Source organism: Engystomops pustulosus, chromosome 4 (genome assembly GCF_040894005.1).
Source record: "Engystomops pustulosus chromosome 4, aEngPut4.maternal, whole genome shotgun sequence".
Lineage (NCBI taxonomy): Eukaryota > Metazoa > Chordata > Amphibia > Anura > Leptodactylidae > Engystomops > Engystomops pustulosus.
Window position 1 is genome coordinate 6,915,840 of NC_092414.1, and position 24,352 is coordinate 6,940,191.

Genomic DNA, 24,352 nt, shown 5'->3' on the forward strand with positions numbered 1-24,352 from the left:
TACAGGGTATATAGGGGTAGATACTAGCGGTACAGGGTTTACAGGGGTAGATACTAGCGGTACAGGGTATATAGGGGTAGATACTAGCGGTACAGGGTTTACAGGGGTAGATACTAGCGGTACAGGGTATATAGGGGTAGATACTAGCGGTACAGGGTATACAGGGGTAGATACTAGTAGTAGAGGGTATATACTAGCGGTAGCACAGGTATATATGGGTATATATCATTAGTACAGGGCACACGGAGCCGGTACCGCGCCGCTCTCGCGCAGTCCTCCCCCCGGCGGTGCCGCTCCGGTACCGCAGCTGTGCAGGGGGCGGGCAGAGCGCTGCCTCCTCCCCTGTTATATAAGGCTGTGCTCGGCCTCCTCGTCCTCGGTGTCGGTCCCGGGATGATGATGGAGAATCTCCTGGAGAACCCGGTCCGGGCGGTTCTGTACCTGCGGGAGCTGACGACCATCGTGCAGAACCAGCAGAGCCTCATCCACACCCAGCGGCAGCGCATAGACGAGCTGGAGCGGCGGCTGGACCAGCTGGACACCGAGAACCGGAACCTCCGGGACCTGCACCAGCCGCACACCCCGGCTCCGGTACCGCAGCAGAGCCGCAGCGCCCCCGGGAGCCCCGCACACCAGCCCCCGAGCAGCGAGCCCGAGCCCCCCCAGCCGCAGCAGCAGCCCCCCAGCCTGTGCAAGGCCGTCCTGGGGAGGAAAGCCGAGTGAGTACACCCCCCCCTCCTGCACCCCACCTGCCCTGTACCGGGGCCCCCTGCACCCCACCTGCCCTGTACCGGGGCCCCCTGCACCCCACCTGCCCTGTACCGGGGCCCCCTGCACCCCACCTGCCCTGTACCGGGGCCCCCTGCACCCCACCTGCCCTGTACCGGGGCCCCCTGCACCCCACCTGCCCTGTACCGGGGCCCCCTGCACCCCACCTGCCCTGTACCGGGGCCCCCTGCACCCCACCTGCCCTGTACCGGGGCCCCCTGCACCCCACCTGCCCTGTACCGGGGCCCCCTGCACCCCACCTGCCCTGTACCGGGGCCCCCTGCACCCCACCTGCCCTGTACCGGGGCCCCCTGCACCCCACCTCCCCTGTACCGGGGCCCCCTGCACCCCACCTGTACTGTACTGGGGCACCCCACCTGCCCTGTACCGGGGCCCCACGTCCCCTGCTTCCCCTGGATCTGCTTCTCTCTATAGGGTCCATGGATGTAGCTGCTCTCTATAGGGTCCATGGATGTACCTGCTCACTTTAGGGTCCATGGCTGTAGCTGCTCTCTATAGGGTCCATGGCTGTAGCGGCTCTCTATAGGGTCCATGGCTGTAGCGGCTCTCTATAGGGTCCATGGCTGTAGCGGCTATCTATAGGGTCCATGGCTGTAGCGGCTCTCTATAGGGTCCATGGATGTAGCTGCTCTCTATAGGGTCCATGGATGTAGCTGCTCTCTATAGGGTCCGTGGCTGTAGCTGCTCTCTATAGGGTCCATGGATGTAGCAGCTCTCTATAGGGTCCATGGATGTAGCGGCTCTCTATAGGTGCAGCTGCTCTCTATAGGGCCCATGGGTGCAGCTGCTCTCTATAGGGCACATGGGTGCAGCGGCTCTCTATAGGGTTTATGTATGTCACTGCTCTCTATATAAGGTCTCTGGGTGCAGCTGGTCTCTATAGGGTCCCTACTCTATAGGGTGAAGGTGCTGTGTGCTCCTCTGTATGGAGCATATATATCGCAGCCTCTATACTCTCTGTAGGGTCCATGTATAGGGGCTGCCCTCCTTCCTCTCTGTGGTGTGTGGCATATGCCCGGGCCCCGGCAGCGGGCACCCTCTGGGCCCTCCATCTGTTAGGGCACAGGCGCAGTGCATGCTGGGAGTTGCAGTTTTCCTTCTGAAGAAATCCTTCATTTATCACCAGGATCCGGGACCACAACCCCCAGCAGGCACAGCGGGCTCCGGCACATGGGACAGGGGGTGACCCTACTACTTCTGCAGACTAATGAGCCCCCAATACATGGGGTAGAATGCAGGTCTCTGATTGGGGGAGGGATCATTTATAATGGGGAGGTCAGGGGTCACATCAATACTATCAGTGTGTGCGGGTGATGTATGGACCTCGGCCCCCTCCCCCGTCTATATAATGTCCCCGCGCTGCGCGTACGGCTGCTGCACCAGGATCGGGGGACGGATGATGGGAGGGATGGTGCAGCTCTACATGCCGAGAATCCGGATGTGAGGGGAACGGATGAGGAGCGCCGGGAGGGAACGGGGTATATAGTGCAGTATACAGGGGGGTGTATGGGGGTATATAGTGCAGTATACAGGGGGGTGTATGGGGGGTATATAGTGAAGTATAGAGAGGGGTGTATGGGGTATATAGTGCAGTATACAGGGGGTGTATGGGGGGTATATAGTGCAGTATACAGGGGGGTGTATGGGGGGTATATAGTGCAGTATACAGAGGGGTGTATGGGGTATATAGTGCAGTATACAGAGGGGTGTATGGGGTATATAGTGCAGTATACAGGGGGGTGTATGGGGTATATAGTGCAGTATACAGAGGGGTGTATGGGGTATATAGTGCAGTATACAGAGGGGTGTATGGGGTATATAGTGCAGTATACCGGGGGTGTATGGGGTATATAGTGCAGTATACAGAGGGGTGTATGGGGTATATAGTGCAGTATACAGAGGGGTGTATGGGGTATATAGTGCAGTATACCGGGGGTGTATGGGGGGTATATAGTGCAGTATACAGGGGGGTGTATGGGGGGGTATATAGTGCAGTATACAGGGGGGTGTATGGGGTATATAGTGCAGTATACAGGGGGGTGTATGGGGTATATAGTGCAGTATACAGAGAGGTGTATGGGGTATATAGTGCAGTATACAGGGGGGTGTATGGGGGTATATAGTGCAGTATACAGGGGGGTGTATGGGGGGTATATAGTGCAGTATACAGGGGGGTGTATGGGGTATATAGTGCAGTATACAGAGAGGTGTATGGGGGGTATATAGTGCAGTATACCGGGGGGTGTATGGGGGGTATATAGTGCAGTATACAGAGAGGTGTATGGGGTATATAGTGCAGTATACAGGGGACTGTGTACAAGAATATAACTACTATCATACTGCCCCCTATGTACAGGAATATAACTACTATAATACTGCCCCCTATGTACAAGAATATAACTACTATAATACTGCCCCCTATGTACAGGAATATAACTACTATAATACTGCCCCTATGTACAGGAATATAACTACTATAATACTGCCCCCTATGTACAAGAATATAACTACTATAATACTGTCCCCTATGTACAAGAATATAACTACTATAATACTGCCCCCTATGTACAGGAATATAACTACTATAATACTGCCCCCTATGTACAGGAATATAACTACTATAATACTGCCCCTATGTACAGGAATATAACTACTATAATACTGCCCCCTATGTACAGGAATATAACTACTATAATACTGCCCCCTATGTACAGGAATATAACTACTATAATACTGCCCCCTATGTACAAGAATATAACTACTATAATACTGCCCCCTATGTACAGGGATATAACTACTATAATACTGCCCCCTATGTACAAGAATATAACTACTATAATACTGCCCCCTATGTACAAGAATATAACTACTATAATACTGCCCCCTATGTACAAGAATATAACTACTATAATACTGCCCCCTATGTACAAGAATATAACTACTATAATACTGCCCCCTATGTACAAGAATATAACTACTATAATACTGCCCCCTATGTACAAGAATATAACTACTATAATACTGCCCCCTATGTACAAGAATATAACTACTATAATACTGCCCTCTATGTACAGGAATATAACTACTATAATACTGCCCCCTATGTACAAGAATATAACTACTATAATACTGCCCCCTATGTACAAGAATATAACTACTATAATACTGCCCCCTATGTACAGGGATATAACTACTATAATACTGCCCCCTATGTACAGGGATATAACTACTATAATACTGCCCCTATGTACAGGAATATAACTACTATAATACTACCCCCTATGTACAGGAATATAACTACTATAATACTGCCCCCTATGTACAAGAATATAACTACTATAATACTGCCCCCTATGTACAAGAATATAACTACTATAATACTGCCCCCTATGTACAAGAATATAACTACTATAATACTGCCCCCTATGTACAAGAATATAACTACTATAATACTGCCCCCTATGTACAAGAATATAACTACTATAATACTGCCCCCTATGTACAAGAATATAACTACTATAATACTGCCTCCTATGTACAGGAATATAACTACTATAATACTGCCCCCTATGTACAAGAATATAACTACTATAATATTGCCCCCTATGTACAGGAATATAACTACTATAATATTGCCCCCTATGTACAGGAATATAACTACTATAATACTGCCTCCTATGTACAGGAATATAACTACTATAATACTGCCCCTATGTACAAGACTATAACTACTATAATACTGGCCCCTATGTACAAGAATATAACTACTATAATACTGCTCCCTATGTACAGGAATATAACTACTATAATACTGCCCCCTATGTACAAGAATATAACTACTATAATACTGCCCCCTATGTACAAGAATATAACTACTATAATACTGCCCCCTATGTACAAGAATATAACTACTATAATACTGCCCCCTATGTACAGGAATATAACTACTATAATACTGCCCCCTATGTACAGGAATATAACTACTATAATACTGCCCCCTATGTACAGGAATATAACTACTATAATACTGCCCCCTATGTACAAGAATATAACTACTATAATACTGCCCCCTATGTACAAGAATATAACTACTATAATACTGCCCCCTATGTACAGGAATATAACTACTATAATACTGCCCCCTATGTACAGGAATATAACTACTATAATACTGCCCCCTATGTACAAGAATATAACTACTATAATACTGCCCTCTATGTACAGGAATATAACTACTATAATACTGCCCCCTATGTACAGGAATATAACTACTATAATACTGCCCCCTATGTACAGGAATATAACTACGATAATACTGCCCCCTATGTACAAGAATATAACTACTATAATACTGCCCCCTATGTACAGGAATATAACTACTATAATACTGCCCCTATGTACAGGAATATAACTACTATAATACTGCCCCTAATTTGTCAGTATAGTATAGATGATGTGGTGTATGGCAGTAGATGGGAGGATAGAGAATGGGGTGACGTAGATCTTTCCATGGAATTATCCTTTTGGGGTACCTCTGGGGTCCCCCTCCTCCTCTGCTCGGTGAGGGGATGGGTCTCTCCCGCATTCATCTCTTTCCGCTCGCTGCTTCTTGTCTATTTCTGGATGTAGGGAAGAGGGAGAAGTGTTATAACCTGTCCGCCCCCTCCTCTCTTCTCTGGGGGGGGATCACATAATTGCGAGACTTTGGAGATGCAGGAAACGTGCCTCTTCCCACTCTGCGGAGGAGCTCTTTGCATCGTGTACTGTATGATGGGGGTTGTAGTCCTATTTAAAGAGCCATTCATTTTTGTGTAAAGTGATTGAGACATTAGCTACAAAAATTTCTGGACCCTGCTTCATCCTCCCCCCGATATGATCCGCCAGACTCTTGGTATTTGGGATGTCACAGAGTCCGTTGTCCCCGGGGCGCAGGTCCGATCCTGTCTGCTCTTGTTAGATCCTGGGAGTGTGACCGGGGGGCGCAGCTGCTGCGGATCTGTCCTTGGTGCTGAAAGCCTTGAAGGACTCGGAAGTTGTACCCTGCACGGGAGGGGGGCACCCATCATTTTCGGATGCCCCCTATGGCTCTGTCGCAGCATCCGACGCTGTACAGTGTGTTTAGTCTCTAATGCTCGTTCCGAGTACGCAGCTCCCTGTATAGCGCCTGCACTGTGCATTTATGTGACGAATGGCGCCAATTTATGGGGTCCTGGAGGCTTCCCGACGGCCGCTCGGCAGGCAGAGCAAATGAGGAAATATTCGAGTAATTAGGGCCGAGCCGTGTGATTGAGCAGATGCTCTGCTGTGTATATGGCGGTATGTATGTGTGCACTATATGGTGTAATATCATCTGTATCACAGCGGGAAGCCAGGGGATCATCAGTGGGGAGCGCAGGCGCTTAGTCTGTCAAATGTGGGACACTTGCCAGAAACTGAGAATACAGCAAATTACTGCACAGAGTATTTCAGGAGTGATACATAGAAGGGTCTTAGGAGAGGAGATCTTAAGGAAGGATCACATTCCGGGGCTATATAGCAGAAGGACTAGGATCCCACAGCAGCACAGAGTATTTCAGGAGTGTAATGATCTTGTGGCGGGTCATCGACTTGATACATAGAAGGATCAAATTTCTGGGTTATATAACGGAAGGATCCCACAGCAGCACAGAGTATTTCAGGAGGGGTGTGTGCATTTTGATGTAGGTCCCGGACCCTTCCAGCAGCACAGAGTATTTCAGGAGGGGTGTGTGCATTTTGATGTAGGTCCCGGACCCTTCCAGCAGCACAGAGTATTTCAGGAAGGGTGTGTGTATTTTGATGTAGGTCCCGGACCCTTCCTGCAGCACAGAGTATTTCAGGAAGGGTGTGTGTATTTTGATGTAGGTCCCGGACCCTTCCTGCAGCACAGAGTATTTCAGGGGGGGTGTGTATTTTGATGTAGGTACCGGACCCTTCCTGCAGCACAGAATATTTCAGGAGGGGTGTGTGTATTTTGATGTAGGTCCCGGACCCTTCCTGCAGCACAGAATATTTCAGGAAGGGTGTGTGTATTTTGATGTAGGTCCCGGACCCTTCTAGCAGCACAGAGTATTTCAGGATTTGTGTGTGTATTTTGATGTAGGTCCCGGACCCTTCCTGCAGCACAGAATATTTTATGAAATGAGTTTGTTGACTTTGTGGAAAGACACTGACTGACAGAAGCTGCTCCTCCCCGCGCAGCACAGAGTATTTTAGGAGAGTTTGTACCGGACCGATTGGTCATGGCCTCACAAAGTTACCAGAGTATTTCAGGGGTCTTGTGTCTGCTCCTAGGGGTCTCTGGATGCTGGAGAGATGTACTGTAAATACAGCCCTGTCCATGGTGCTGAAGATCTAAGTGCGCCTCTTAAAGGGCCAGTCCATATATGTGCAAATAAATAGTGAAAGGAATGGCTCTAGGACACTAATGCTTGTCGTATAGACACCTGCTTGCGGTCATTGAATGGAGACATTCAGATACTGAAACTCTGATCATGTCCCACATGGCCTGACACAGCTGCAGGTTTGTTACAAGACAGGAAGAGAGAAGTACAGATTATCTCACTTTAAGCTGTTTCCATTCACTGAAAACAAGTGGAAATCTTGAAAATGGCCACCTAGGGGGAAATATCATTCGAGCAGCATATACACTAGATGTGTGGCCCCTGTGCTGGGCCCCTTTTGTTACTGTATCGTTGAACGTGGGTACATTGCACATTGTGGGGGGTGGCCATTGGCCCACATTTATCAAAAATAGAGCAAACAATTCTGTCGTACACGGCATGATAAATCAACGTCCAACCGGAACGCCCCATTTGGTCCAGAATTTCATGTTGGGTCGGGTGTGCTGCAGCAGGACACACAGGTGTCGCGGACACTTTATAAATACATGTGCAAGCAGTTTTCACTAAAAAGAACATGTAAAATCAGACAGAAAACTTTAATAAATGTGGGTCAATGTTTTAGGGACTCTCCAAATATCAACTAAAGGCTTCAAGTTGTTAATGCCCCATGCAACCAATCAGAGGCTATGATTCATTTCTGAATTGCAGTTTGCACAATATAAGCTGCATTCCTATTGGTTGCTACCTAGCGACGAGGCCTACCTTGATTCCTGAGGCCTAAATTATAATGAATTCTATATGAAACCAAATTAGGCAGAATTCAAATTGTACTCTTTGAGGTAGATGTATCAAACTTTTGTATCAAACCACCACAGAGGTTGTGTCACCCAGCTTTCCCAGACTCTTGAAAATTAACACCCCAACAATGGTCCTCACACAGGTTTTCCAGACTCCTGAATGACAAATGAGCCCATTTATTAGGGAACACTTGCCATTCAGTTTTCTATTGTTCATAATCCATTATATCTCTTCCTGGGAAACTCCGGTGCCGTCTTTAGATGATCTCAGGAGCCTGAGAAAGCTGAGTGATCACCTTTGTGGAAACGTTAATGGCAGTTCTAACTCCTCTAGAGTGGTTGTCACCCAGCTTTCCCAGGCTTCGAATATTACGGCTATCCGCACACATTATAGATCTGGAAATTCAGCATGGAAATCCACATCAAATATGTGCCATTTTTATGCCGACTTGTTCTGCCATTTTGGATTCTAGAAAAGGTGGGTGATGCCATACTTTCTCAGGAATGATGGATTCATGCTTGGAGTACGTTTTTCTGCACAGACAGATCAGCGCTGTTAATGTGCGTTGCGATGATGGAACGGTACTGTATAAATATTACATAACACACGCAGATACTGTATTATTTTTGCAGCATTGAGTATGTGACGCTCGTGTCTTACGTCCAGCGCAGCGGCAGCGGTACTCACCCGGCGTCTACCGTCGTACCCGTGTTCTCGGTCTCTCTGGCGCCATGAGTGTGACGGTATTGATGTCCTCCGCTTACGCATCAGCGGTGGGATTTACAATATCGTCTGAATTCCCTCAGCACATCTGTGTTGTGAACGAATGACGGATTCATTAGCGGCGAGGGATGAGCTCCCGCCTAAACGCGTCCAAACAGCAGGAGGATCCTGCGGGGAGGCCGGTGGCGGGAACCTGTGACTTCCATTGTCCCCCCTATGACGATAAGTGATGTCTCTTTTAAAGGGCCAGTAACTGTGAAATAGTCATCATTAGAATTCGCCTCATATTTGACTGAAATGGCTGATATCAGGGAACAATAGAGGATTAAAGTGACTTTGTCCTGATAACAAAATTTGACCAAACTTGATGTCCTCCCTATTAACATTCATCGACAGGTTTCTCCTAAAATGGCCGATGATTCTTCATTTAAAGGGGTTTTCCCCATGAAAGGAAGTTCTCGAAATTTTAACCCCCTAGTAGTGATTACACAATAAAGATCATTTTTAACCCCTTACTTTACAATTTTACTCAGTTTTATTGCTGTTTTGGCTCCTATCACTCAGTGATGATCAGTGTAAGATCCCTCTGTGCTGTGAGATGCTGTGTGCTGACAATGTGCTTAGATTATCAGGGTACAGGTTTATATACACTTTTATTTATCTTCTGAACAGTCTACTAGTATCTGACACATAGAAAAACAAAAGACACATCAGAGATTATGAGATCCATGAGATGTGTATAACACATAATGACATTGTCAGCTCTGCTAACTTACCTAAACTGTATAACACCGAGCCAGCTCTGCTATAAAGACCTTATCTGTCTGTATGTTGTGAAGTACGGCTCTGGGTAGAGGATCCCTTTAAGACCTTTGAATTAAAGTTAAATAATGGGTGTAAGGACCCCATAACTAAGAGACCTCTTGTGCTCAGAGGAGTCACAAAACACCACTAAACAATTGAACCACAGACTCCAAGAAAATGGCGGCCCATAAGTCCCTTGTGGTATCTAATCTGCCCCCCGGTGGCAGTTATAGTGCGGGTAATTGGGTCACGTTATAGTTGCTGTAATTCTGAGGGTTCTGTTGATATCAGCCCCTGAGAAAACTGCGACATGTGAACGTGGGCCGAGATGTGGAGGAGACTCGTGATACGGAGCGCTGACGAGATGCTCCTCCTATTATTTACATCCGAAAAAAAATGAAACTGTCGCATCGGTACGCTGCGGGGAGACGGGAAATTGGATGCAAATTGTCTTTGTTTTTTGCTCTGCAGATTAGAGTGTGCGCCCCCTTAAAGCTGCTCCATGATGAGAATATTGGATTTTGTTTTATTCGCCGTGTCTGCGGTTTGGAGGGGGGGGGGACTGATCTGTAATAATCTGGAGATTAGAGGTCATTCGCCGAGTCGCAGCACATCGCGCCGCAGGCTGGTTCGGCTGTCACTCCGCAGCCATCATACAAGTTTCACTAAACAGCTCCTCTGCTTGCTGTCAGTGAATGCGAATAATCTTTTTTTTTTTCCACTTTTTTTGCTACACGTGAACACGACTCGGTAATGAATCCGTTCCATCGTGATGGCGGTACCGCCTGCGCAGCAGAGGTCAGCGGCTCCACGTGTTAATGACTGGGTTCAGTAATTAAAGGGTAACCCCACAACCTGGAGGTCTGGGCTCTGGGGGGTGACCTGAGATATTACTGGCGGTACAGATGTGATTCCCGGAGGACGGCGTCGCGTCCGCGCATCCACCGGCAGAGTGTGAATAATGACATTGTACAGCCTGTCTCCATGGCAACAGGGCCTGCATCCAATATATTGTGTGTGCGTCGCTCGGGGTCACATTGACAAGATAGGAGGAAGGTTGGGGGTTGATCTCAGGTCTGCCTGACCTCTTCATCTAGGCAGGGGTTAGTAGCTGCAGGTCACACATTAACCCCGCGTTGTCCTTACCGACTAAAGAGGTCAAGATGGCCACCGCAGACTTATTACAGCCACTAATAACGTCCCTGCGTCTCCCACCACGTGGGGCCCCCGAGCCACAAAGTCTCCTCCATCACTCTCATGATTGTCTGTCCCTGGTGGATGGAAGTCTCCCGGGTCTCCATAGGGGGCAGCGCTGAGAGAGGCCGTGACATTTGTAAAGTGATTAACTGAAGAGACTTATGTGCGTCCAGGAAGAGGATGAGACCTGCAATTTATTCATTACAATCAGCCACACGGAAAGGGATTAATTATAGAGCGCAGCTCCGGAGAGAGGTGACAACCGAGCGGAGACACATGTCTATACATACCATAGGGGGCAGTATTATAGTAGTTATATTCCTGTACATAGGGGGCAGTATTATAGTAGTTATATTCCTGTACATAGGGGGCAGTATTATAGTAGTTATATTCCTGTACATAGGGGGCAGTATTATAGTAGTTATATTCCTGTACATAGGGGGCAGTATTATAGTAGTTATATTCCTGTACATAGGGGGCAGTATTATAGTAGTTATATCCCTGTACATAGGGGGCAGTATTATAGTAGTTATATTCTTGTACATAGGGGGCAGTATTATAGTAGTTATATTCCTGTACATAGGGGGCAGTATTATAGTAGTTATATCCCTGTACATAGGGGGCAGTATTATAGTAGTTATATTCTTGTACATAGGGGGCAGTATTATAGTAGTTATATTCCTGTACATAGGGGGCAGTATTATAGTAGTTATATTCTTGTACATAGGGGGCAGTATTATAGTAGTTATATCCCTGTACATAGGGGCAGTATTATAGTAGTTATATCCTTGTACATAGGGGGCAGTATTATAGTAGTTATATTCCTGTACATAGGGGGCAGTATTATAGTAGTTATATTCCTGTACATAGGGAGCAGTATTATAGTAGTTATATTCCTGTACATAGGGGGCAGTATTATAGTAGTTATATTCCTGTACATAGGGAGCAGTATTATAGTAGTTATATTCCTGTACATAGGGGGCAGTATTATAGTAGTTATATTCCTGTACATAGGGAGCAGTATTATAGTAGTTATATTCTTATACATAGGAGGCAGTATTATAGTAGTTATATTCTTGTACATAGGGGGCAGTATTATAGTAGTTATATTCCTGTACATAGGGGGCAGTATTATAGTAGTTATATTCCTGTACATAGGGGCAGTATTATAGTAGTTATATTCTTGTACATAGGGAGCAGTATTATAGTAGTTATATTCTTGTACATAGGGGGCAGTATTATAGTAGTTATATTCCTGTACATAGGGGGCAGTATTATAGTAGTTATATTCCTGTACATAGGGGGCAGTATTATAGTAGTTATATTACTGTACATAGGGGGCAGTATTATAGTAGTTATATTCCTGTACACAGGGGGCAGTATTATAGTAGTTATATTCCTGTACACAGGGGGCAGTATTAGTCTGTGTGGGGGTGTTGCGGTATTACAGAGTGATGTTGATTGCTTTGTTCTTTCTCTGGTTTGGACAATTTTATTGGAATCAGGACATTTTTCAATAAGCAGAGAAATGACGGCATAAATCTATAAAGCAATAAGTCAGAGTGAGATGGAGCATTGGAGGGCGGGCGGCTGCATCCGCTCTCATATTCCAGGTAATCCGTTTACTCCTCGCTCGCTGGGAGCCGTCTCCCGCAGGAACAGTCTGTTTGCATTTTCTGGATTTCTCTTCTCCTCTCGGACGCGGAGAAATGTTTTATCATTGTTTAACTTGTTCACAGCAGCACAAAGTATTTAAGGATAAGCAGATGATATTAGTGATTAGGGTCGGGGGCGGGGCTGATACTCTGCTGATTTAATATTTTTTTTCCTCTTTTTCCAGAAATGAGACCGTTTTGCACCAGTTCTGCTGCCCTGTCGCTGATGCAGAGCAGAAGCCGTCTCCCCCCAGGTAAGACCCCCGTCTCTGTGATGACTCCTCCCCCTTCTCTGTGATGACTCCTCCCCACCTCTCTGTGATGACTCCTCCCCACCTCTCTGTGATGACTCCTCCCTATTCCCGTGTTCAGCCATGTGCAGATCTTTGAGGTTTTTTGTAGTCTGTTGCTATGGATACACAAAGATCTGCACGGCTGCTGCATACTCGAAACGGCAGATGCCTTAAGGCAAGGTACAACGTTCCTGAGCGTCCGTACAGACTTTGTAAGCGATGACTGAATGTGGGTAAAATCTAATTGATTGATCCAGGCATATGTGGATGTCTCTGCTGAAACCCTCTGTGCTGCGGCCACCCTTGTCCTATGTTACAGGCCTGACCTCAGGGATTACCTGTACATTGTCTTGGCCTAGGACTTCCATAAGGTCAGAGCATTGTGATGCTGTCAGTATGTCCCCTGTATATCCCGCCTTGTGGTGTCTCGGATCCTGCGCGTGTAGTAAGGGGTTAATCGCCCGCCGTTTCCTTTTGCATAAAATTAGACTTGATTTTCCTCATGTAATTAACCTGGAAAAAACTGCAAGAGCAAAACTTCAAATATTCTCCCGAGACTCCTCCACAACACCTGGAGAGATCAGAGAGACCGCAGCCAAGAGACATCCCCGGGCGACGTGCCAGCGGAAGAGACCGGCGCTGGGGGACGTGCCGTAGTGAGAGACAGCTGCAGGGGGCCGCGCCGTAGTGAGAGACAGCTGCAGGGGGCCGCGCCGTAGTGAGAGACAGCTGCTGGGGGCCACGCCGTAGTGAGAGACAGCTGCTGGGGGCCGCGCCGTAGTGAGAGACAGCTGCTGGGGGCCGCGCCGTAGTGAGAGACAGCTGCTGGGGGCCGCGCCGTAGTGAGAGACAGCCGCTGGGGACCGCGCCGTAGTGAGAGACAGCCGCTGGGGGACGCGCCGTAGTGAGAGACAGCTGCAGGGGGCCGCGCCGTAGTGAGAGACAGGCGCTGGGGGACGCGCCGTAGTGAGAGACAGCTGCAGGGGGCCGCGCCGTAGTGAGAGACAGGCGCTGGGGGACGCGCCGTAGTGAGAGACAGCTGCAGGGGGCCGCGCCGTAGTGAGAGACAGGCGCTGGGGGCCGCGCCGTAGTGAGAGACAGCTGCAGGGGGCCGCGCCGTAGTGAGAGACAGCTGCAGGGGGCCGCGCCGTAGTGAGAGACAGCCGCTGGGGGCTGCGCCGTAGTGAGAGACAGCCGCTGGGGGCCGCGCCGTAGAGAGAGACAGCCGCTGGGGGCCGCGCCGTAGCGAGAGACAGCCGCTGGGGGCCGCGCCGTAGCGAGAGACAGCCGCTGGGGGCCGCGCCGTAGCGAGAGACAGCCGCTGGGGGCCGCGCCGTAGCGAGAGACAGCCGCAGGGGGCCGCGCCGTTGCGAGAGACAGCCGCTGGGGGCCGCGCCGTAGCGAGAGACAGCCGCTGGGGGCCGCGCCGTAGCGAGAGACAGCCGCTGGGGGCCGCGCCGTAGCGAGAGACAGCCGCTGGGGGCCGCGCCGTAGCGAGAGACAGCCGCTGGGGGCCGCGCCGTAGCGAGAGACAGCCGCTGGGGGCCGCGCCGTAGCGAGAGACAGCCGCTGGGGGCCGCGCCGTAGCGAGAGACAGCCGCTGGGGGCCGCGCCGTAGCGAGAGACAGCCGCTGGGGGCCGCGCCGTAGCGAGAGACAGCCGCTGGGGGCCGCGCCGTAGCGAGAGACAGCCGCTGGGGGCCGCGCCGTAGCGAGAGACAGCCGCTGGGGGCCGCGCCGTAGCGAGAGACAGCCGCTGGGGGCCGCGCCGTAGCGAGAGACAGCCGCTGGGGGCCGCGCCGTAGCGAGAGACAGCCGCTGGGGGCCGCGCCGTAGCGAGAGACAGCCGCTGGGGGCCGCGCCGTAGCGAGAGACAGCCGCTGGGGGCCGCGCCGTAGCGAGAGACAGCCGCTGGGGGCCGCGCCGTAGCGAGAGACAGCCGCTGGGGGCCGCGCCGTAGCGAGAGACAGCCGCTGGGGGCCGCGCCGTAGCGAGAGACAGCCGCTGGGGGCCGCGCCGTAGCGAGAGACAGCCGCTGGGGGCCGCGCCGTAGCGAGAGACAGCCGCTGGGGGCCGCGCCGTAGCGAGAGACAGCCGCTGGGGGCCGCGCCGTAGCGAGAGACAGCCGCTGGGGGCCGCGCCGTAGCGAGAGACAGCCGCTGGGGGCCGCGCCGTAGCGAGAGACAGCCGCTGGGGGCCGCGCCGTAGCGAGAGACAGCCGCTGGGGGCCGCGCCGTAGCGAGAGACAGCCGCTGGGGGCCGCGCCGTAGCGAGAGACAGCCGCTGGGGGCCGCGCCGTAGCGAGAGACAGCCGCTGGGAGACTCTGCCCCCCCAGTAATGTCCCCTCTGCCCCCAGATGTAGATATTTTTGCTAATTTATTAAACAAAAAAAACTGAAATCTCCCCTGGTGATAAGTACTCCCATATGTAACTCACATTTCGTCCATTTCCTTCTGATCCTCCTTGAGATGGTTCTACTCCTTCATTGGCATCCAGCTGTGTTTAATTCAAACGATGGGACATAATTAGGATAGACGCCTGTCTATAAAACGCTTCACACTGCACGTCAGAGCACATGAGAATCATGAGGTCTAAGGAACTGCCCAAGGAGCTCAGAAGCAGAATTGTGGCAAGGCACAGATATGGCCAAGGTTACAAAGGAATTTCTGCAGCAGCCAAGGTTCCCAAGAGCACAGTGACCTCCATAATCCATACATGGAAGAAGTTTGGGATGACGTTTAATAAATGAGAAAAAATATCTACATTTTGTGGGCGGAGGGAACATTAATGAGGAAAATAGAACTTTATTGATCTTTCCAATTGGCTGCAATGAAACATAGTGATAAATGTAAGGGGTGTGAACACTTTCCTGTGGTTTCCGCTCTGGATCCTGATGGTGTTGTTGGATATTCTGGTCCCCGTTCTATGAATCATTCTGTATGAGACTGCAGGGCCTTTGCCCCCTGGCGACCCCTGACCCTGACATGGACTGACAAACAACAGCATGTTATTGGTTGCCTCATTCCCTGCTTTATTTCCTTCTTTCTTCTGAATTCCCCTAACATGCTGCTGTTTGTCATTGCACAGGCCCAGACAGTGACGACCCCCACCCCAGGGAAGCAGCGCCCCCCAGTGTGTGAGCGGAACATCACCACACAGCCCCCTCCCCGGACCAGGACCCCATGCAGTGCTTACTAATCCACCAGCTTAGGACTGAGACCTGCAGAGCATCGCATCCTTCTACACACCAGACCCTGCTGTACTGGACTGACTGGTGGAAACCATCATAAGGAAGGCGGACGCTGCGTCACCAACCAGTAGCCATGTGATTACACTGCACACATCACAGAGCAAATCCAGGCACATATATACATCCCCTATACATCATGTAGTATTATAGCAGTTATATCCCTGTACATAGGGAGCAGTATTATAGTAGTTATATTCTTGTACATAGGGGGCAGTATTATAGTAGTTATATTCCTGTACATAGGGGGCAGTATTATAGTAGTTATATTCTTGTACATAGGGGGCAGTATTATAGTAGTTATATTCTTGTACATAGGGGGCTGTATTATAGTAGTTATATTCCTGTACATAGGGAGCAGTATTATAGTAGTTATATTCTTGTACATAGGGGGCAGTATTATAGTAGTTATATTCTTGTACATAGGGGGCAGTATTATAGTAGTTATATTCTTGTACATAGGGAGCAGTATTATAGTAGTTATATTCCTGTACATAGGGGGCAGTATTATAGTAGTTATATTCCTGTACATAGGGAGCAGTATTATAGTAGTTATATTCTTGTACATAGGGGGCAGTATTATAGTAGTTATATTCCTGTACATAGGGGGCAGTATTATAGTAGTTATATTCTTGTACATAGGGGGCAGTATTATAGTAGTTATATTCTTGTACATAGGGGGCAGTATTATAGTAGTTATATTCTTGTACATAGGGGGCAGTATTATAGTAGTTATATTCCTGTACATAGGGGGCAGTATTATAGTAGTTATATTCTTGTACATAGGGGGCAGTATTATAGTAGTTATATTCCTGTACATAGGGGGCAGTATTATAGTAGTTATATTCCTGTACATAGGGGGCAGTATTATAGTAGTTATATTCTTGTACATAGGAGGCAGTATTATAGTAGTTATATTCTTGTACATAGGGGGCAGTATTATAGTAGTTATATTCCTGTACATAGGGGGCAGTATTATAGTAGTTATATTCCTGTACATAGGGGGCAGTATTATAGTAGTTATATTCCTGTACATAGGGGGCAATATTATAGTAGTTATGTTCCTGTACATAGGGGGCAGTATTATAGTAGTTATATTCCTGTACATAGGGGGCAGTATTATAGTAGTTATATTCCTGTACATAGGGGGCAGTATTATAGTAGTTATATTCCTGTACATAGGGGGCAGTATTATAGTAGTTATATTCCTGTACATAGGGGGCAGTATTATAGTAGTTATATTCTTGTACATAGGGGGCAGTATTATGGTAGTTATATTCCTGTACATAGGGGGCAGTATTATAGTAGTTATATTCCTGTACATAGGGGGCAGTATTATAGTAGTTATATTCCTGTACATAGGGGGCAGTATTATGGTAGTTATATTCCTGTACATAGGGGGCAGTATTATAGTAGTTATATTCCTGTACATAGGGGGCAGTATTATAGTAGTTATATTCCTGTACATAGGGGGCAGTATTATAGTAGTTATATTCCTGTACATAGGGGGCAGTATTATAGTAGTTATATTCCTGTACATAGGGGGCAGTATTATAGTAGTTATATTCCTGTACATAGGGGGCAGTATTATAGTAGTTATATTCCTGTACATAGGGGGCAGTATTATAGTAGTTATATTCCTGTACATAGGGGGCAGTATTATAGTAGTTATATTCTTGTACATAGGAGGCAGTATTATAGTAGTTATATTCTTGTACATAGGGGGCAGTATTATAGTAGTTATATTCCTGTACATAGGGGGCAGTATTATAGTAGTTATAGTCTTGTACATAGGGGGCAGTATTATAGTAGTTATATTCCTGTACATAGGGGGCGGTATTATAGTAGTTATAGTCTTGTACATAGGGGGCAGTATTATAGTAGTTATATTCTTGTACATAGGGGGCAGTATTATAGTAGTTATATTCTTGTACATAGGGGGCAGTATTATAGTAGTTATATTCCTGTACATAGAGGGCAGTATTATAGTAGTTATATTCTTGTACATAGGGGGCAGTATTATAGTAGTTATATTCTTGTACATAGGAGGCAGTATTATAGTAGTTATATTCCTGTACATAGGGAGCAGTATTATAGTAGTTATATTCCTGTACATAGGGGGCAGTATTATAGTAGTTATATTCTTGTACATAGAGGGCAGTATTATAGTAGTTATATTCTTGTACATAGGGGGCAGTATTATAGTAGTTATATTTCTGTACATAGGGGCAGTATTAACATTGGGAATATTTTCTGTTATTTTTGGATTATTAGTAATGTGATGTCCCTATTCTTCTCCCATGTGCCTGGATTTGCTCTTTGTATACAAGTCTCTGGATACAGTGTGATCTTGGGTTATGATACTGATCTTAGCATTGATGACATCACGTGTATGCAGTGATGTCATCTCTCCGCTCTCATGATTCCTGACTCCTCCCATGCGATGTCCCCCCAGTCCGGTGCAGGTTCGGCAGTGTCGGGCAGGATAACCTCGGACGCCTCGTTCCCTGCAGAATTTCTCAGGTTTTTGTTAAGACTCAGGTTGTCGTTAACCATTTACTGTCTGATCCTGCTCGGGGAGTGTTACGGCCGCCTGGTCAGTCCAGGATCTTTTATGTCGTGTGATGTGATGTGACAGATGATATTTCGGTGCTGAAATCCAAATCTCTCCCCCTGGGGTGTATGTGTATATACCTGCTCTGCCTTAGAGTAGCCTACAATACAATGCAATGCAGAGAACAACCAGCATAGTGCTTCAAGAGCTCCACCTGCAGGTCAGAGGGAGTAGTGAAGCCCCTCCCCCCACGTGCATGCGCCCCTGTGCTGTTATATATTATGTCTATCCTATCCTAGAATATAGTCCTAGTAGTATAAATGTAGTAGAGACCCCGAGACCCCCAGCCGCTCAGCCGCGCCCCCTCATTACAGCAAAGCTAAAGATTATATAAAAATCACGTGTCTATAGGCGAAATACATCGATGAAAATATTCCATATTATTTCGCAAAATATTCATGAATAATTAACATAAAATTTTCATTAATTAACATAAAATATGAATGATTAATTATTACTTTTAAAAGTGCAGTAAAAATAATAACTGCTAAAAAAAATGTATGAATTGTCATGTGACTCGTCAGGCGTTTATCCATTGGCAGGGAGAGGGACCGCCCCTTTAATCTGAAGATAGGCGGAGTCTAAAAAGTCCATTAGGTTTTGAGTACTTGACCTTTCACCTTTAAGTACATATCGATTTCCCTCTACCGATCAGAGAGGGTCACTAGGATAGAGCGCCCCCTCCTGGAGGACTCGGGCCGGCACATGGTCAGTCAGTCATGTGTATGGCCGCGTGTAATTCCCCATCTCTCCAGTAGTGGCCGCTGCAGGGAGTACGGATCGTTACAAGGAAGGTCCATCCCCTGTAATGGCGGCGCTATAACTGGAGGGAGACTCGCAGTGTGACACATATACCATAGCGCCTGCTGCCTGCCCCTCCCCCTCCTGTCTGATATATAATCACATGATTTATCAGTATTGTTGTAATCTTCAATAAATCTGCTCAAGTTTCTGCATGAAATCCACAACCGTGTCTGTGTTATTGTGTTATACGTGTGCTGTGCCCGCTATATAGTGTATATATATATATATATATATACAGCTTGTGGTTCTGATTGCTCCAGGTGCTCTGTGTGAGATCCAGGAGATCCCAGAGCAGCCGGGGCCTGTATTTTCTCCCCAGGGAGGGTGCAGGTCCTGGGAATGAGCAGTGGACGCCAGTCCATGGCCGGCGGGAGCTGGAGAGAAGCAGCAACCGGCCAAGCCAGCCGCAGTGAGAAGATCGGAGAGGAGTCGCAGCAGTGCAGCTCCACGTGGGTCGCAGCCAGAAATCCGTGGACGCCGAAAGGCCCCAGGTGGAGGTGAGGTGGCAGGACCCAGAAGCGCTCCTACTGGAGCAGCCTCACAGCTAAGTACTCACGGGGATGACCAGGACTGGTGGGTGCGCAAGGCCCGGGAGCCTGATGTCACCTATAGCACCCGCATTGTGGAGAACCTCCGTGAGTATGAGGAAGCCAGTAAGACCTTGTGGCGGCTCCGGGAGGAGCTGCGAGAGACCCGGGCCAAGATGGCGACAGCGACCAGGACCAGCAAGGTGGAGCTAGCGGAGATTGTGAAGTGGCTAAAGAAAAGCATCAACTCTCTGCTGCAGGATGATGGTCTTCCTTCCCTCCACAGTGGCCCCTTCAGAGAGAAGATGGAGAACGACGACCGGTTCCGGGCTATGGAGGAGGAGAAAACCCGGAGACTGAGGGGCCTCCAGTCGCAGATGGATGAGGAAGAGGTGGAAGAGACTGCACCAGAACATCAGCAGTGTCCATCTGATAGTCTGCAGCTACATCACCAGACTTTGGGGGCGGCATGTTGCAACGGCGCCTCCTAGAGGCCCTAAGAAGGGGAGAGAGGACAATGAATGTAGAGGGGCAGGAGGTTGATTTATCCTTCTGGATAGACAGGTTTGGCCTGTCAGCCTTCCGAGAGGAAAGAGGGGGAGACACTGTGTGGTCTCTCCTGACAGCCGGGCCAGTGGGGACTCGTAGGAATGTGGTCCGTCTTCGCTGGAGGGGCAGTGATGCGTGCCCTCCAAGGGAAAAAGTAGTAGAGCTCCTTCTGAAGATGAACTTCAAGGCAGTTGACATCTTTGCCTTGATACTTCCCTATGGCACCCCCATTTTTGACATCAGCTTTGTTCGGCCTTGAGCTCTTTTGGTCAAATTATGAGCTGAGGCACAATGAGCCCGGCTGGCGGGATTTCGCTGTGCAAGCGGTGTCCCGTCAAAATGAGGTCAAGAAAGTGACCGTTTTAACATGTAATGAGTCACTTTCATGCATGGATATTATGACCTGGCTGAACAGGTATGGCGAAGTGGTGGCAGTTCCTAAAAAGAACTTGGATGAGTTTGGCATCTGGTCAGGAGCCTGGACCTTCATGGTTAAGTTGAGGCGTTCAGGAGGCACGGTCACCCACATTCCCTCCTCAGCTTTCTTGGGGAGGGACAGAATCCTGATCTTTTACCAGGGGCAGCCAAAGGTCTGCCACAGATGCGGTGATCCCACGCACTTTAGCGCCAACTGCCATGTGCAGAAGTGCGCATTGTGCGGTGGGGTTGGTCATCTTGCCGCAAACTGTGAGCAGATCAGGTGTCATCTGTGTGGTGAGCTTGGTCACCCATTCAGTCGCTGCCCTCGCTCCTTTGCCAATATAGTCGGAGCCCCAGTGGGAGAGAGCCGAGGTGTTGCTCCTGCTGTGGAGGGTTCTGCTAGGGCTGAAGGGGCAGAGAGGCCAAGGAAGAAAGGCAAAACCATGCCGCCTTCTAAGTTGAGGTGACTTGAAGGCCGTCGAAGGAGCAGAGAGCTTGGGGTGAGCCATAGCCCTGTCCCTGAGACAAGTGCTGCCGCAGCTGAGGCCCTGGGGGAACAGGACTTGGATGAAGAGGTCAGGAGGCTGGAGAAAGAGGAAGAGGCCATCACCACTGGTTCCTCTCTTTATGAGCGTATGGATGAGGACAATAGGAGGTGGCTAAATGAAAAACGTAAGAAGGGTGCCAAAAAGAAAAAGTGCAAAACTGGAAATGCTGTAGCCGCTTCAAAGGAAGGCCAAACCACCTCCCCTTTGATTGTTCTCTCCAGTCGTTTCCAAGCCCTCAAGGATATCTCCTCCTTGGAAGAGGAGGTAGGGGGTAAGGATCCGGAGTTAGTGGCGGTAGGTCCTGTGGGGGGCGCCGAGTCTCCCTCCTCGGAGGATGAAGGGTCCTCGGGGGGGGGGGGGGGGGGGGGATACTGGCCCGGAGTCTGATGATGGGGACGATGAGTCTGACGGTGGGGTGACCAAGGGGGCAATGGATATGTCTGTCTCCCTAAAGCGTAGAGGTTGCTCCTCTTCAGATAGGGGCACGGAGGTGGTTGGGAGAAAGAAAGCCGTCTAACTCAATCACTCATGATGGCGGCACCCACTCCGTTGACGCTGGCGTCCATTAATGTCGCCAGCATTAAGTCTGATGCGGCTAGATTTGCGGCCTTTGATTTTCTCGTCCGTGTTGAAGCCGACATTTTATTTTTGCAGGAGACCAGGCTGCCAGATTTGGCGGCCGTGTTTAAAGCTAAGAGGGAATGGAGACACGGGCCTTCCCATTGGTCTCTTGCGGCTGAGCCGTATAGCGGAGTGGCGGTCCTTTTTACCGCACAGGTAGAATGCCGACGAGTTATTGAGTTAGAAATGGGGAGGTGCCTGATCCTGGATGTACTCATGAAGGGACAAGAACTTCGCCTAATTAACATCTATGGTCCCCAGTCCAAGTGGGACAGGAAGTGTCTCTTTATGAGGATCAAGCCCTACCTTTTTACAAGTCGGCAGGTGGTCTTTGGAGGGGACTTCAATGCTGTCACGAGGTCCCAGGATAGGGGAGGTTCCAGAGACAAGCTGACTTATGATAGCGTCGCTCTTAATAGCATAGCTAGTGAGGCTCGCCTGGTGGATGTCCACATCCGGCACACCCCAGGCCACGCGGGGTTCACCTATTATAGGGGTAGCTGCAGGTCTAGAATAGACAGGTTTTATTTAAAGGAGGAAGCCATCTCTTCAGCAGTGTCCGTTGTTGAGGTGGAGTTCTCCGACCACTGTCTAATTTTGTTTTCTCTGAATGTTACAGAGACCCCCCGGATGGGAAGAGGCTACTGGAAGCTCAATTCGTCTCTCCTGGAAGAAGCGGAGATCAGACAATCCTTTGAGGACTTTCTTCAGAGCCAGGTACCTTTGCTGGGCCTTTGTAGCAGTAAGTCAGAGTGGTGGGAGATGCTCAAGAAAAGGGTGGCGAGATTCTTCCGCCAGCTCTCGAGCCTCAGGAGCCTGGACAGGTACCGCCTGTATCAGGGCCTGAGGAGGAAACTCGAGCATCTCGTCTCGACTGGAGGTAGTCGTGAGGACATCTCCAGAGTGAAATCCTTGCTGAAGAGGTGTCAGTACGATAGACACGCATCTTTGGTTTTTGAGAGGGATTACAGGAAATACCGCTCGCCCGACCCTTACAGAAACTGCAAGATGTCAGTGAATGGTAAAGTTGTCACGGGACTGGTTGACAGTACGGGATCCCTGAAAAGGTCCAGATCAGGGATTCTGGAGGTCGTCAGATCCTTCTACTCACACCTCTTGGGCACGAAGGATCTAGATCGGGATGTGATGTCGGCTTTCCTGGCTGAAACTGTCCCTGAGCCAGGAGTAGACCCCTCTCTTGATGTTTTGACAGAGATGATCAGGGAAGAGGAAGTCAGCCGGGCGATTGAAGGGCTCGCCCTCTTGACTGAGGTATTCAATGAGTGTCTTTCCTCGGGCGCTCTGCCGAAGTCAATGAGGAGGTCTGCCCTGATCATCCTGTCAAAAGGTAAGGACCGATCTAGTATTGAGAACTGGCGTCCCATAGCGCTTCTCAATACGGACAGAAAGGTTTTGGCAAAGGTGCTGTTTAATCGGCTGGTGCAATTTGTGCCCCGGCTCCTTTTGGTGGCCCAGCACTGCTCTGTTCCAGGCCGCAGTACATTTAGTGCTGTGCTCTGTGTCCCGCTTGTGAACGGTTGGATTGGCCGCTCTTTTGAGGTCGGGTCTGGTGTTCGCCAGGGTTGTCCTCTGAGCCCACTTCTATACGTGTTCGCGATTGACCCATTCCTTCGGAGGGTTGATCGTGGGCCTTTGGTGAGAGTTGGGATGGATCAGGAGGCACCGGAAGCCACTCTAAGGGTGGTAGCGTACGCTGATGATGTGTCCTCGGGAGGGGAGGCGCAATGGGTGATGTCGGAGGTTGACCGCTACTCAGAGGCTTCTGGGTCCAAGATCAACCGGGATAAGTGTGAGAGTCTCTGGCTGGGAGAGGGGGATCCAGGCTTTGATCTCCCGGACACTCTTCCAGGGTCCCAGGACTCCGCCAAAGTTCTAGGCATCGAATTTGGCCAGGGGGATTACCCCATGTAAAACTGGGACGGCAGGCGGTGGGGTCTGGGAATGTGGGAGATCAGGACCATGTCGAGGAAACTCCTTGACAAGAGGGTTCTGTTGACCCATTTCCAGAAGCCTCTGGCCCTCAGGGATTGCCCAAGTCGGGATCTTGGGGTGGGTATGAGTTTATTGAATTCTATCCGGATCCCCTTGAAGTTTTGGGACGTGACTTGGCGCTGCTTCCATGGAAAGCTGTGTGTGAGGGACAATCTGAAGTGTAGGAGCTCTGAGGAAAGGGGTTGTCCCCGGGAGGAGTGCGGTGGCCTGCTGGAGAGCATGGACCACTTCCTGCTTCAGTGCCCCTTTAACACAGAGGTGTACAACCGGGTGGGCGCTTCCATCCATTGGCCCGGGTTGGCCGGTCTCTCCTATGCGGAGTGGGCCTATGGAGCATTCAGAGGCCTGGGTGGCCGGGCCGGGTGCACGTTATTCCTAGTTAGTCTAG

General features: G+C 49.3%; 1 protein-coding gene across 6 annotated transcripts in view; it reads left to right on the forward strand.

Moving 5' to 3' along the window:
- The first annotated feature begins 307 nt into the window (after positions 1-307).
- Positions 308-24,352, forward strand: part of IQSEC3 (IQ motif and Sec7 domain ArfGEF 3) — a 47,144-nt gene continuing 23,099 nt past the window's right edge. For 5 of the 6 annotated variants that reach the window (XM_072144953.1, XM_072144954.1, XM_072144955.1 and 2 more), the window contains exons 1-2: positions 309-719; positions 12,514-12,582. In XM_072144953.1, coding sequence (XP_072001054.1) covers positions 394-719; positions 12,514-12,582 — 395 coding nt within the window. In that variant the 5' untranslated portion in view covers positions 309-393. Of the gene's footprint in view, positions 720-12,513; positions 12,583-24,352 lie in introns of all 6 variants that reach the window. The other variant, XM_072144952.1, reaches the window with a different exon arrangement.